At 39.7% G+C, this 15,596-nt stretch overlaps 1 protein-coding gene across 3 annotated transcripts in view; it reads left to right on the plus strand.

The window, feature by feature from the left end:
- Positions 1-15,596, plus strand: part of TBXAS1 (thromboxane A synthase 1) — a 191,395-nt gene that overhangs the window by 71,442 nt on the left and 104,357 nt on the right. For 2 of the 3 annotated variants that reach the window (XM_037991157.2, XM_007983129.3), the window contains exon 4: positions 10,986-11,082. In XM_037991157.2, coding sequence (XP_037847085.2) covers positions 10,986-11,082 — 97 coding nt within the window. Of the gene's footprint in view, positions 1-10,985; positions 11,083-12,828; positions 13,217-15,596 lie in introns of those variants that run through there. The other variant, XM_037991158.2, reaches the window with a different exon arrangement.

Below are 15,596 nucleotides of genomic sequence, written 5' to 3' on the forward strand. Positions count from 1 at the left end.
ACATGAGGAAATAAATGCAATGCACTTAGAATGAAGCCTGGTCAATAGTAAACACTCAAAATAAATGCTCATGATTGTTGTTGTTAATCTCAAAGGTTTGAGAAGAAACTACAACCTCTGCAAATATTTCACTAGTATGAGAAGTTTCTTTGCACCCTATAGGAGGTAGACCTAAAATTCAAATACCCCATATTTTAATTTCCTTTTGACTTTGTAGGAATTATAGGATTTACAGTTACAGTAAACTACAGAGATAACTTAGTTTTCACTCCCATATTTCAGCCATGGACCAGAGAGTTTCAGAAGTTTGCGCCTGGAACGGATTTCTGTGTGAGTGGTATGGCTGGATGACCCCGGATCCCACCTGCTAAACTCTGTTGCGTGTTGATCTCTAGGACCCATGCCATCTCAGGGAGCAGGAAGACACTGCCTCACATTCATACCATTGTGCAATACCAAGATCGGGCCCTTCTAGGGAAGCAAGCTATGAGAGGCAGAATGGCACTTGGAATTCACAAGGTTAAGAAGAAAAAGGGGCACCATACTAGTTAGGACTTCCTGATTTCAAATTATGGGAAATCCAACACTAACTTTAGCACAAACTAACTAATGTAGGCTAGGAGGATGGAATGAAGAGCTGCAGGAGGAAAGTTTGGACTCTATCTTGTGCTTTGTGGCAGGCTGTCTATCTGAAATCTCTGCTGGTCTCTATCAGCTCCTTCTGCAGACAGGCTCTCTCCATGTGGTAGAAAAATGGCCACCATCAGCCCTAGAATAATATATTCTCAGTTTAGCAGCTCCAGGAGAAAGTCAGAGCTTTTCACCCCAGCATCCATGTAGAAATCCCAATGAAGGATCCATACTGGCCTGGAGTGGGTCATGCGTCCACTCCTTGGACCAGTCATTGTTGCCAAGGAGATGAGATACTAGGATTGGCCATGCCTGGGTGGTGAGCCCACCCCCACGACCAGAGGGGCAGGGTTCTATCACTGAGAGCTCCTTCAGAACTGCATGGAATGCAGGGGGTGGTTCCCCAGGACGTAGTGGGCAGACAAAAACAGGGGAACCATCCCAGGCACCCAAAAGGAAAGCTATGTGTGCCTAAGACACACTTACTTTACATTTTTTTCTCTATTCAAGTTCTTTTCAGGAGCTCCTCAAACTATAGATGAGCATTTTTATAAATATAAATTCACAAGATTACACAATTTACATGTAAAATGGGACCAGTTTTCTCACGAGATTCATAAACCAGCTCTGAAGCCATTCTAAAGGAATTGTTGCAAAATTGTTTTTAGCATTAGCAATATTACTACAAAAAAAAAAAAAAAAAAGCAAGAAGACTCCCAAGGTGACTACTTGGAAGGACAACTTTCATTTGAAAGTAGAAGTATTATTTTGTTTCTTTAAAAAATCTAGATTATGTGTAAGATTATTTTGATAATAACTAAATCAATACAAATATATTACCAAAAGATGTGTGTGCCCTACAGTGTAATTGCTTTCCTTTTAGATCTAAGAATTTAGGGAAATGAGAATGGGTATGAACTTTGGTTAAATATAGAGCAGATTTTTACCCAGTCAAATTGGGTCCACAATCTGGTTACAGCCAAGCGCATCAGGATCCCCTGGGAGCTTGTTAAAATAGGAGGTGCCAGAGACTCTGGTCTGGTAGGTCTGGATAGGGCCAGGCATTTTTATTTCCGAATGCTCTACAGCTGGTTTTGACAAGCCCTCAAGGCTGGAAACCATGGTCCTAGGACAGCATTTCTCAGAGGTGGAAGGGATCCTCTTGCATCAGAATCTGAGAGCTGGTTAAAATGCAGATTCCTGGGCCCTACCCAGGCCTGCTAGATTAGTCTTGGTGGGGAGCGGGGCTGTGGATTTAGAGTTGATTAAGCTCCCCAGTGATTTTTAAAAAATTTTTTAATTTTGAAATAATTATAGATGGACAGGAAGTTGAAAAAAATATGTACAGGGAAGTCCTATGTTCCCATTACCCAGCTTCTCCCAATGGTAACCTCTTGTATAACTATAGTATGTTATCAAAACCAGGAGAATGACCTTGGTACAACCCACAGCGCTTATCATAATTTTCCCAGATTTATATGCACTCGTGTGTGTATGTGTAGTTCTATGCAATTTTATCACCTGTGTAGATGTGTGTAACTCCCACCACAGCCAAGATAAAGACTATCCTATGACCATAGGCTCTCTAGAGCTACCCCTGTAGAGCCACATGCACCCATCACCACCCCCATCCCTAACCGCTGGCAACCACTAATGTGTTCTCCATCTCTATAATTTTATTTCAGGAATGTTATGTAAACAGAATCATATAGCATGTAATCTAATTAGATTTTTCAGTCACAAAATTCCTTGAGATTCATCCAAATTTTTGCATGTAACAATAGCTTGTTCTTTTTTAATTGCTGCATAGTACTCCCTTGTATAGATGTGCTACAGTTTGTTTACCCGTATACCCACTGAAGAACATTTGAATTGTTTTCAGTTTTTGCCTATTACAAACAAAGCTGCTGTAAACATTCATGTCCATGTTTTCTGTGAATGTAAGTTTTCATGTCTCTGGGACAGATGTTCAACAGTGCAATTGCTGGGTCATATCATAAGTACCTGGTTAGTTTTATAAGAAATCGCCAAAGTGGCTTTATGGTTTTACCTTCACATCAACAACTTATAAATGATTCACTTTCTCCACATGTTCACCAGCCTTTGATGTTATCATTTTTTTTTTTTAATTTTAGCCTTTCTGATAGATGTGAAATGATATTTCATTGTGGTTTTAATTTGAACTTCACCAATGGCTAATAATGTTAAACATCTTTTCATGTGTTTACTTGGCATCTGTATATCCTCTTTAGTGAAATGTCTGTTCATGTCTTTTGCTCTTTTTCTATTTTATTTTATTTTATTTTTCCATAAGTTATTGGGGGTACAGGTGGTATTTACATGAGTAAGTTCTTTGGCGGTGATTTCTGAGATTTTGGTGTACACATCACCCGAGCAGTATACACTGTACCATATTTGTGTCTTTTATCCCTCACCCCCCTCCCACTCTCCCCAACCTCAAGTCCCCAAAGTCCATTGTATCATTCTTATGCCTTTGGTCCTCATAGCTTAGTTCCCACATATCAATGAGAACATATGATGTTTGGTTTTCCATTCCTGAATTACTTCACTCAGAATAATACTATCCAATCTCATCCAAGTCACTGCAAATGCTGTTACGTCATTCCTTTTTATGGCTGCCTAGTATTCCACCATGCCTATATACCACAGTTTCTTTATCCACTCGTTGATTGATGGACATTTGGGTTGGTTCCACGATTTTGCAATTGTGAGTTGTGCTGCTATGAACATGCCATGAAAATATCTTTTTTGAATAATGACTTCTTTTCCTCTGGATAGATATCCAGTAGTGGGATTGCTGGATCAAATGGTAGTTCTACTTTTAGTTCTTTAAGGAATCTCCAAACTGTTTTCAGTAGTGGCTGTACTAGTTTACATTCCCACCAGCAGGGTAGAAGTGCTCCCTGATCACCCCATCCATGCCAACATCTACTGTTTTTATTATTATTATTATTTGATTACGGCCATTCTTGCAGGAGTAAGGTGTTATCACATTGCGATTTTGATTTGCATTTCCCTGATCATCAGTGATGTTGAGCATTTTTTCATTTGTTTATTGGCCATTTGTGTATCTTCTTTTGAGAATTGTCTATTCAGTTCCTTAACCCACTTTTTGATGGGATTGTTTGTTTTTTTCTTACTGATTTGTTTGAGTTCATTGTAGATTCTGGATATTAGTCCTTTGTCAGATGTATAGATTGTGAAGATTTTCTCCTACTCTGTGGGTTGTCTGTTTACTCTGTTGACTGTTCCTTTTACCGTGCAAAAGCTCTTTAGTTTAATTAGGTTCCAGCTATTTATCTTTGTTTTTGATGCGTTTGCTTTCAGGTTCTTAGTCATGAAATCCTTGCCTAACCCAATGTCTAGAAAGGTTTTTCTAATTTTATCTTCTAGAATTTTTATAGTTTCACATCTTAGGTTTAAGTCTTTAATCCATCTTGAGTTGATTTTTATATGAGAGATGAGGATCCAGTTTTATTCTCCTACGTGTGGCTGGCCAATTATCCCAGCACCATTTATTGAAAAGGGTGTCCTTTCCCCACTTTATGTTTTTGTCTGCTTTGTCGAAAATCAGTTGGTTGTAAGTATTTGAGTTTATTTCTGGGTTCTCTGTTCTCTTCCATTGGTCTATATGCCTATTTTTATAACAGTATCACACTGTTTTGGTGACTATGGCCTTATAGCATAGTTTGAAATCAGGTAGTGTGATACCTCCAGATGTGTTCTTTTTGCTTAGTCTTGCTTTGGCTATGCAGGCTCTTTTTTGATTCCATACGAATTTTAGAATTTTTTTTTCTAATTCTGTGAAGGATGATGGTGGTATTTTGATGGGGATTGCATTGAATTTGTAGATTGCTTTGGCAGTATGATCGTTTTCACAATATTGATTTGACCCATCCATGAGCATGGGATGTGTTTACATTTGTTTGTTTCGTCTATGATTTCTTTCAGCAGCGTTTTGTAGTTTTCCTTGTCGAGTTCTTTCGACTCCTTGGTTAGGTATATTCCTATTTTTATTTTTTTGCAGCTGCTGTAAAAGGGGTTGAGTTCTTGATTTGATTCTCCTCTTGGTTGTTGTTGGTGTATAGAAGAGCTACTGATTTGTGTACACTAATCTTGTATCTGGAAACTTTGCTGAATTATTTTATCAGTTCCAGGAGTTTTCTGGAGGAGTCCTTAGGGTTTTCAAGGTAAACGACTGCATTGTCAGCAGTGACAGTTTGACTTCGTCTTTAAGAATAGGGATGCCCTTTCTTTCTCTCTCTTGTCTGATTGTTTTGGCTAGGACTTCCAGTACTATGTTGAAGAGGAGTGATGAGAGTGGGCATCCTTGTCTTGTTCCAGTTCCCAGAGGGAATGCTTTCAACTGTTTCCCATTCAGTATTATGTTGGCTGTGCGTTTGTTATAGATAGCCTTTATTACACTAAGGTATGTCCCTTGTGTGCCGATTTTGCTGCAAGTTTTAATCATAAGGGGATGCTGGATTTTGTGAATGCTTTTTCTGCATCTATTGAGATTATCACATGATTTTTGTTTTTAATTCTGTTTATGTGGTGTATCACATTTATTGACTTGCATAAGTTAAACCAGCCCTGCATCCTTGTTATGAAACCCACTTGATCTTCATGGATTATCTTTTCGATATGCTGTTGGATTTGGTTAGCTAGTATTTTGTTAAGGATTTTAGCATCTATGTTCATCAGGGAGATCGGTCTGTAGTTTCCTTTTTTGGTTGCATCCCTTCCTGGTTTTGGTTTTAGGGTGATGCTGGCTTCATAGAATGAGTTAGGGAGGGTTCCTTCTTTTTCTGTCTTGTGGAATAGTGTCAAAAGTATTGGTACCAATTCTTCTTTGAATGTCTGGTAGAATTCTGCTGTGAATCCAGATGCAAGTCCTTTGTCAGGTATGTGTTTGCAAATATTATCTCTTAGCCTGTAGCATGTCTTTTCTTCTTCTTAACAGTGTCTTTGAAAGGGCAAAAATTTTTAATTTTGATCAAGTTCAACTTTTGGATTTTTATCCTTTATGGATTATGTTTTAGTGTCAAATCTAAGAACTTTTTGCCAAGCCCTAAATTTCAAAGATTTTTTTTTTTTACTGTTCTAAAAATTTTATAGTTTCATATTCTACATTTAAGTCTGTAGTCCATTTTGAGTTCATTTTTTGCATAAGTTGTGAGGTTCATATTTTGCCTATGGATGTCAATTGATCTAGCGTCTTTTTTTTTTTTTTTTTTTTTTTTTTTTTTCCAGACAGAGTCTCACTCTGTCTCCCAGTCTGTAATGCAGTGGCTTGATCTTGGCTCACTGCAACCTCCACCCCCCAGGTTCAAGCAATTCTCCTGCCTCAGCCTCCCGAACAGCTGGGACTATAGGCATGTGCCACCATGCCTGGATAGTTACTTGTATTTTTAGTAGAGATGGGGTTTACCATATTGGCCAGGATGGTCTCAAACTCCTGACCTCAAGTTATCCACCTGCCTCAGCCTCCCAAAGTGCTGGGATTACAGGCATGATCCACTATGCTAGAGTGCCCAGCCTACTCTAGCATCTTTTGTTGAAAAACCTACCCTTCCTGCACTGAATTGCTTTTGTATCTTTATCAAAATTATCAGTTGAGCATATATATGTGGGTCTACTTCTGGGTTCTATATTTTGTCCCATTGATCTATGTGTTTGTCTTTCTGCCAATTCCACACAGTCTTGACGACTATAGCCAAGTCCTGGGATCTAGTAGACTAATTCTTCCCACTTTATTCTTTTTTCAAAATTGATTTAGTTATTTTAAGTTCTTTGCCTTTCCGTATAAGTTTTGGAATAAGTTTGTCTACGCCTACAAATATTCTTGCTGAGACTTTGATTGGAATTGCATTAAACTGATATGCCAGTTTTGGGAGAATTGATACCTTTGCATTGTGGAGTCTTCCAATCCATGAACATGATATGTTTCTCCACTTACTTAGGTCTTCTTTTATTTCTGTCATCAACATTGCAAATGGCATTGTGTTTTCATTTGGTTGACACATGTTCATTGTTAGCATATAGAAATGCTATTGATTTTTTTTTTTTTTGTATGTTGGTCTGGAATCCTGCAACCTTGCTGAACTCACTTATTAGTTCTAAGATTGTTTTTAAATTTCTTAGTATTTTCTCTGTAGATATCATGTCATCTCAAAATAGGGACAATTTTATTTATTCCTTTTCAGTCTATATGCTTTTCATTTATTTTTCTTGCCTTATTGCACTGGCTAGAACTTCCAATACTATGTCAAATAAGAGTAGTGAAAGAGGACATTCTTGCCTTGTTCCTCATCTTAAGGAAAAGCATTCAGTCTTTCACATGAAGTATGATGTTAGCTGTAAGGTTTTTGTAGTTGCCCTTTATCAAGTTGAGGAACTCCTCTCTATTCCTGAGAGTTTTTATCATGAACAAGTGCTGGATTTTGTCAAATGCTTTCTCATGTCAACTGATATAATCACATAATTTTTTTATTTTTCAGGCAATTAATATGGTGAATTACATTGATTGACTTGAAAATACTGAATCAGCCTTGGACACCTAGAATAAATACCACTTGGTTTTGGTATATAAGTCTTTTTATATAGTGCTAGATTTGATTTGTTGAAGATTTTTATGTTTAAGCTCATGAAGGATACTGGTCTATAGTTTTCTTGTACTATCTTTGGCTGGTTCTGGTATCAGAGTAAACCTGTCCTCATAAATTGAGTTGTGAAGTGTTCCCTCCTCTTTTATCTTCTGGAAGATATTGTAAAATTAGTGTTAATTCTTCTTGTAATATTTGGTAGAATTCTCCATTGAAACCATCCTGGCCTGGAGATGTGTTTTTCAGGAAATTTTAAATTATGAATTCAAATAAAAAATATGAATAATTAAATTCTGAAATTTAATTAAAATTATTAACTGTTTGTGGTTGTATTTATTCAGATTGCCCACTTCATCTTGGTTGAGCTTTAGTAGTTTATGATTTTCATAGAATTGGTCAATTTCTTTCTAGTTTTTAAATATATTAGTCTAAAGTTGTTTGTAGTAGTCCCTTATCCTTTTAATAGCTGCAGTATTTGTAGTGATATCCCATTTCATTCCTGTTGTTGGTGTTTTGTGTCTTCTCTCTTTTATCTTTGTTAGTCTTGCTCAAGGTTTATCTATTTTATCGATATTTTTCAAAGAACCAGTTTTTTGTTCATTAATTTTTCTATGGTTTTTGTTTTCAGGTTCATAGAGTTCTGCACTTGTTTTTTAATTATTTCCTTCCCTGTGCTTGATAAGGTTCTTTGTTCTTCTTTTTCTTGTTTCTTGAGATAGGAACATAGATTATTCATTTAAGATCTTTCCTCTTTTCTAAAGTAGCATTTAGTGCTATCAGTTTCTCTCTCCACATTGCTTTAGCTGCAGCCACACATTTTGATATATTGTTATCTAGTTATTACATTATATTCACTATTATAGTAGTGTATTTGTTCTCTTTTATTCCTTCTGCTCCTTGTTTCATTTTTCTTACCTTTTTGTGGATAACTTTAACATTTTTCAAAATTCCATTTTAGCTTATTATAATTTTAAAATAGTTTTTCTTAGTTCTTGTGTAAATACACATATATAATTTATCACAATCTATGAGTATGAATGCCTTACCATTTTGAGTGATATGTAGAAATCTTACTTCCATTTTGGTCCCTTTAGCCTCCTTACTTTTTAAATATCATTGTCTTAAGTATATCCCCTAAGTACATTGAGTACCACATCATATGGTAGTGTAATTTTTGCTTCAACCATCAAGTATGACTTAAGAGACTCCTGAGAAGGATAGTCCATTATTTTCATCCATTTCATTGTCCTTCTTTCCTTTCTGAAATTCCAGACTTTCTTCTGTTATCATCTCCCTTTCCCTTCTGTTTGGAGAACATCCTTCAGCCATTCTATAAGGGTAAATATGTGAGTGACAAACTCTCTTAGTTTTCCTTCATCAGAGAATGCCATTATTTCCACTTTTCTCCTGAAGGATACTTTCACCAAATAGATGACTTGTGATTGATAGTTATTTCCTTTCAGTACTTGAAAAATGTACCACTTCCTTCTGGCTTCCATGGTTCCTGATTTAAAAAAAAAAACAAAAAACCTGCTGTCCTTTGAACTGGTGTTCCCTACAGATAATACATTATTTCTCTCTAGTTGCTTTCAAGATGTTTTTCTTTCTTTTTTAGTTTTCAGAAGTTTAACTATGGTGTATCTTGGCATGGATTTCCTTGGGTTCATCTCAGTTGAGATGCACTCAGCTTCTTGAATATGTAGGTTTATGTCTTTTGCAAAATTCAGACATTTTCAGTTGTTATTTCTTCAAGCCAAGGTGACTTTTAAGCACATTGTATATTTGAGAAACATTGCCCTGGAGTGGGGTTGAGAGATCCAAGGACTTCTTAAATTGTATACAGAATGCTGTAAGTGTCCACGGCTTTCATTAGATTCTCAAAAGACTCCATGACCCTCACCATAAATTTTATAAAACCATTGGTTTATGGCCTTATTGTGTTGTTTTTGGTTTTCTTGGTTAAAATCAGTAAAAACAAACAAACAAACGAACACAAAAGCTAAGTAGTATTCTTTTTTTTCTTTGTACCACATCTGTTGAATTCCTGTTTCCCAGAGATTTTCCTGACAATTTTGGAAAATACGATGACTCAGGTAAATATTTTCCAAGTGCCTAATATGTGCCAGACAAATATTTTTATTGTTTTCCATAGTCAATGAGAAGGAGAAGAGTTTAAAACAATTAATGTAATTTGGGTTTATGAAAAGTTCTTGGTAAATAAGTGCCAGAGGAAAATTGGCTGCTTTTCAGTGTGACCTTTCCCTTTAAAATCTGTTCCTTACTGCTCTGAGCTGGATACACCAGTGATCAAATTACATCCCTGAAAGTATAATTTCATACACTGAAAACATGTCATTACACAGTGGGCCGCTTGTCATCACTCTGGCTTGCTTTGCACAGTTGGTAGTCGGGCACTCATGGTTCCCCCAAGCAGGCTTGTCCCTGGCTCAACTGCTCGAGCCGATTCCTCCAGCCAGCACACCCTCACCTCCTTTGTCACCCCTTCTTCCTGGACTAATTCTTGCTCATCTTCCAGAACTCAGCTTGGGAAGCACCAACTCTGGGAAGCCTTCACTCTCTCTTCTCCAAACATTAAGTTGGGTGTGCCTCCGGGGTCACTCATGCCTGCCAGAACATCACGCTTTATGTTAATTGCCTAATTATCTCTCCTGTCAGATGGTCAGACCCTTGGAAACTGTGACTGAGTTTTGATTTGGTTTTGTGCCCCTGGTACTTTCTTAAGTATAATATGACGTGTATTTACGCACTATCTCCAGTTAGAGTTCATGCCACCAGTTGACTGGCTGAGCCTTTCGTCCATATTTTCGTTAATGTCATTAAGCATCTGTTGAGGGTTGGGCACAGAGATTCATGCCTGTAATCCCAGCACTTTGGGAGGCCGAGGTGGGTGGATGACTTGAGGTCAGGAGTTCAAGACCAGCTCAGCCAACAAGGTGAAACCCTGTCTCTACTGAAAATACAAAACTTAGCTGGGCATGGTGATGGGCACCTGTAATCCCAGCTACTCAGGAGGCTGAGGCTGGAGAATCGCTTGAACCTGGGAGGTAGAGGTTGCGGTGAGCTGAGATAGCACTACTGCAGTACAACCTGGACAAAAGAGCAAGACTCCATCACAAAAATAAAAATAAAATATTTAAAAAGTACCTGTTGAGCTCCTTTATATGTAAGTGTGGTGACCAGATATTCAGTTCTTCCCAAACAGGTTTAATCTTTCCTCACAAGCATCTGTTTATTAGTTTACTTTAGACTTTTTCTGAGAATCAGTATAAAGGTTATTGGTCTTCTCTTGCTAGAATACCTGTCTTTCCATTTTGGGGAAATATGGATAACAACGACCTCTTCCATGTTCCTTCTTTGTCTTACTAGTGGATCTTATGAACCCCTTATTATTGCATTTACATGTATAGCTCTGTCTTTCCTATTAGGCTGTAATAAGCTCCTTGGGGCAGGGAGTGTATCTTATTCAACCCAGAGTCTCCAGGGACCAGTGGAAGGTGGCATTCCATGAGTGCTGATGGAAAGAAATTTGATGTTAGATCATCACAGCTGCATGGTTGCTTATGATCGGAACATACTTTACTTCCTGACCTCCATACCTTTACTTCCTGGTTATCTTTTATCCCTCATTCTAAGCCACTGTGAATTCTTTTTTGGAAAGGAGAAATGGGTAAATGCAACACATTTTAATGCATTTTTTATTCCTCCCAGGTACTATCTTGGTCGTCGGATGTTTATTGTTATTTCTGAGCCAGACATGATCAAGCAGGTGTTGGTTGAGAACTTCAGTAACTTTACCAACAGAATGGTACGTAGTTTTCTTTCTGCATATAGATGGATGGGGAATCGTTCTCAGATGGAGGCATTGCATGTCAGATCCAATGGGGATGCAATCAGGCCTCTGATCAGGTTTATGTCAGTTCCACTCAAAACTAAGCTCCTCAGTGAACTCGGTTTTTCAAAAGAGATCTATGGGACTGGTACAAAAGAGTAGCATTTACATTTAAGAAATGCTTCAAGAAAGCTAAAGCTCAAGGGAAGCTGAGGCTATTAAAAATGCTAAAACCAAGAGGGTTTTCTAAAGCTGGGTTCAAAGCTGGGGGAATCCAGAGGGCACAGGCCAAGTGACTGACGGAGAATGAGCTAGGCTAATAAATATCAGTTGGAAAGTAAAATGTTGAGGTTCTTGCACTTACATCTTTCCCAGAAAGAATAAGAGTACTAAGGCTGGAAAGGGAAGACAAGCAAATTAGGAAAGAAATTTGTCCCCAAGTAAGAGAAGGAAGCTTTAAGAGGGCTCCTTTATATTAGTTCAAGTTTCCAGCCTACATGCATGTACATATCCCTTTGTTTTTGGAAAGTAAATGTCCTACTATTTATCTTTGATGAGAAATCCCAAAGGATGGAAGAAGTGACAGAAAATGGCAGAGATCAGGCAGGTGGCTCATACCTGTAGTCCCCACACTTTGGGAAGCCAAGATGAGTGGATTGCTTGGATTCAAGAGTTTGAGACAAGCCTGGCCCACTTGGTGAAACCCTGTCTCTAGAAAATTACAAAAATTAGCCAGGTGTGGTGGCACACATCTGTAGTCCCAGCTACTTGGGAGGCTGAGACATGAGAACTGCTTGAATGCTTGAATCTGAGAGACTGGGAGTGGGAGGTTCCGGTGAGCTGAGATCGCGCCACTGCACTCCAGCCTGGGCGACAGAGACCCTGTCTCAAAAAAAATTAAATAAATAAATAAATAAATAAATGAAATAAAGAATGAAAAAATGACGGGTATCAGTGCTATCCATTTTCCAAAAATAGGGAGATAGGCATTCTAGCAGAAAAGACCAGTAAACTTTATGTTGATTCTTGGAAAAAGTCTAAAGTGAATTAATAAACATGTTTGTGAGAATTCAGAGAATCACCATGCCAGCCATTTTTGGGGGTCCCATTAGACCTCACTTTTCATTTTTTTAGGGAAGTAGGTAATGTATTCATTCTTTTGTTGATTATTTGGTAAACTTTTGCATACCTGCCATATGCCAGGCACTGTGTAGGTGCTGACTGTAAAGAGACAGTGTCCCTCGAGGAACTCTCGCTTTAGTGAGGGAGGCAGACAAGGAAGGAGACCAGCACAATGCAGTGTGGTGAGTGCTCCTGAGGTGGGGAGCCCAGGCCACCAGGATGCGGACAGAGGAAAGCTTATTGGGTGGGAGGCGTTTGGGGCTGAGTCTTAAAGAAATGAGAGAGAGTCCCCTTTCCTGTGTTCCGAACTAGGTGAGCCATCCAGAGTGTGTCCTTGTCATCACAAGAACTTATGAGATGGGTACAGTTATAATCTCTATTTTATAGACAAAGAAATTAAGGTTCAGAGAGGCTAAATGATCAACCCTGGTAACATGGCTTACCACGAGGAAGAGCAGGGATTCATGTGCCATCTCTCAACTGAAGTCTAGAGCTCTTTTTACTGCCACAGCTGTCACAGCTGCCTCAGTGACATTTCTGGATGTCAAGGTTGAATGGAGTAATTGGTCACTCACCCAAAATATGCTCATCTTCTTCCAGCCCCAGAGCATCATGCCCAACTCCAGACATCATGTGACCTCTAGAGGGATGTGGCCTGGAGGGGGGCGGCTGGCCTGCTACCTCCATCCCTTCAGGATGGCCGAAAGAATTGCAGAAGTTTAACTGCTTCTCTGCTGCCTCTAGATTCTCTTTCCCAAACACTGCGTTGCTATCTCCTTGCTCAAAGTCCCCTGAAAGCCGTCTGTCAAGAAACCGATTCTGATGATTCAATGCAGCTGTAGCTGTAGCTTGTTGCTCCATCAGCCTCAGCAAGGAGTGCTGAGTAAAGAAGTTGGAGAAGACAGTAAGTCAAAGTGCATGGACCACCAAGCTACATTCTAGCAAGCAGCAAAGGCACTCACAGAAGCCTGCCATAGCGCTTGAGACTGTCTGAGCCCCTAAGCCATGAGGTGGCACTTGCCAACTGGTGTCTCCATATTTCCTCCCATGACACCAGGACATGTGGCCCTGAGAGCTGACCTAGAAGAGGTCAATGATTTGGCGTGCTAGGGGCAGACATACTCAATGCACATGTTCAAGCAGGGGGGACCCAATAACATTGACCTCAACTTTGGTCAATTTCTCCTCCAAGCCATTTGTCTGCCGTTCCTAATTTCTTTCACCATCCCCTCACCCACCCCTCCACCCAGACTAGGTCCAGGGCCCCAAACTCCAGAGTATAGTTCCAATTTTCTTCCTCTTCCACTCAGCACAGGATTAAGCCTTCAGGACTAAGTCCAAGTTCCCCAGATAATTAAGGGCCCTTGTGACTTAGATCCATTGTGTGAGGTGTTTGGGGCTAAGTCTTAAAGAAATTAGAGAGAGTCTCCTTCCCTGTGTTCCAAACTAGGTGAGCCATCCAGAGTGTGTCCTTGTCATCACAAGAACTTATGAGATGGATGCAATTATCATCTCTATTTTATAGACAAAGAAACTAAGGTTCAGAGAGGCTAAATGATCAACCCTGGTAACATGGCTTAACACTGTCTCTCACTGCTCCCCAGTACAAATCGTCACTCCAGCCTCTCCCTGCTCACCCTCACCTGCTCTGGAGGGGCCTGAACCTTTGCCTTGCTCACGCTGACACTGCCCCAGAATTGAAGGCAGTGTAACAGTGGGGCTCATATTGATTATGACGTGAACTTGAGCACATTCCTTTTTTTTTTGGAGACAGGGTCTTGCTCTGTCACCCAGGCTGGAGTGCAGTGGTGTGATCAGAGCTCACTGCAGCCTCAAACTCCTGGGCCCAAGTGATCCTCCCATCTCAGCCTCCTAGGTAGCTGGGACTGCATATGTGTGCCACCATGCCTGGCTAATTTTTTAAAAAAATATTTGGCAGAGATGAGGTCTTACTATGTCGCCAAGGCTAGTCTCAAGCTCCTGGCCTCAGGTGATCCTCTCACCTTGGCCTACCAAAGTGTTGGGATTATAGTCCTGAGCCACTATACTTGGCCACATTTCTTAACTTAAAAAAGAGCCAGGGCAGCTCTTTTTAAAAATATCTGTGGAAAGTGGAGCTGAATCAACATGACTCAGCAGAAATGGTCACAACCAGTGGCAGAACTTCTTATTCTTGGCCTCCTCTCAAGGCCTGGAGTTGGGGGATATGGTCCACCTTACTGGGCTGTCGTAAAGCCAGATGGGATCATGCATATAACCTCTCCCTCTACACAGTACTTGGCAGGTGACACATTAGTGCTTCTCACAAGAAAACCCTCCACCTCTTCCACACCCATCCAAACTCTTGCTGTTCTTCACGACACTCCTCAGATTCTGCCTCCTCCAGGAAGCCTTTCCTGCCTCCATCCACACGCACTTTTCCCTTCCCTGAACTCTGGTAGCACTTACCACGTGCATCACTCATTGTCACAGTTGATCCCTTTGTGCCTTCTACTATTTACAGTAAAGGAGGATATGGCTTTCAGTCTAGCTTGATTATTAGCTCTTTAAGGCCAAGAACTGTATCTTGTACTTCTTTTTTATACCCCATGACATAAACACATATTGACTCTTCAGCATCCAATATATTCTTGTCCCAACTAAATGGAATTTCCATCAACTTGACATTCCTCCCAGAAGAATGAGGCATTACTTGAACCTGGAGTTGCAATACAGTCTTCTTCGTCTTGGTCATTCACAAACACGTAAAAAGACCCATCGCAGATGAGCTCTCCAGGAAACCCCAGTGTTTATAGTTTTCCATCTGGGAATGCATCCACTTATGTGTAGCTTTGCTTATGGTCTTTAAGCCAATTCCATATCGATGGTAAAACAACCCTTAGTGACTCCATTTTTTAAAAAACAGTCTTTAAAGTGGGATTTTCTCACAGGTTTTTGAAAGTCAAATTAAATTGGGTTCTGTGGTTCCCTCTTATCCATATGCTTATTTATCTGCTCAAAGAACTCAAGGAGATTAGTGAGACGTGATTTCTCCTTACTGACACCACGTTGCCTTCCCTCTAATAGGCCATGTTTACTTCAGCGTTCAGCGATTCAGCTTTATTATACATTCACTCGGTAAACATTAAATGCTTACTCCATGCAAGCTGCTACCAAACGGTCCCTTGTGATACAGAAAATACCTCGGCGTATTAGTTTGATAAATTAAGTGAAAAGGAACTTAAATAATGCATGCTCTCATTCTCCAACAGGGAGAGCCCATCTCTGCTCACAGATTCAGGCTTGAGTTACGTGAGTTTTGTCCCTGGACAGCCTGGTGGAGAAGGGCTCTGATTTGGGAAACTGGATTTAGCTCTGAAATTTGACAT

The sequence above is a fragment of the Chlorocebus sabaeus genome, chromosome 21 (assembly GCF_047675955.1).
Source record: "Chlorocebus sabaeus isolate Y175 chromosome 21, mChlSab1.0.hap1, whole genome shotgun sequence".
Lineage (NCBI taxonomy): Eukaryota > Metazoa > Chordata > Mammalia > Primates > Cercopithecidae > Chlorocebus > Chlorocebus sabaeus.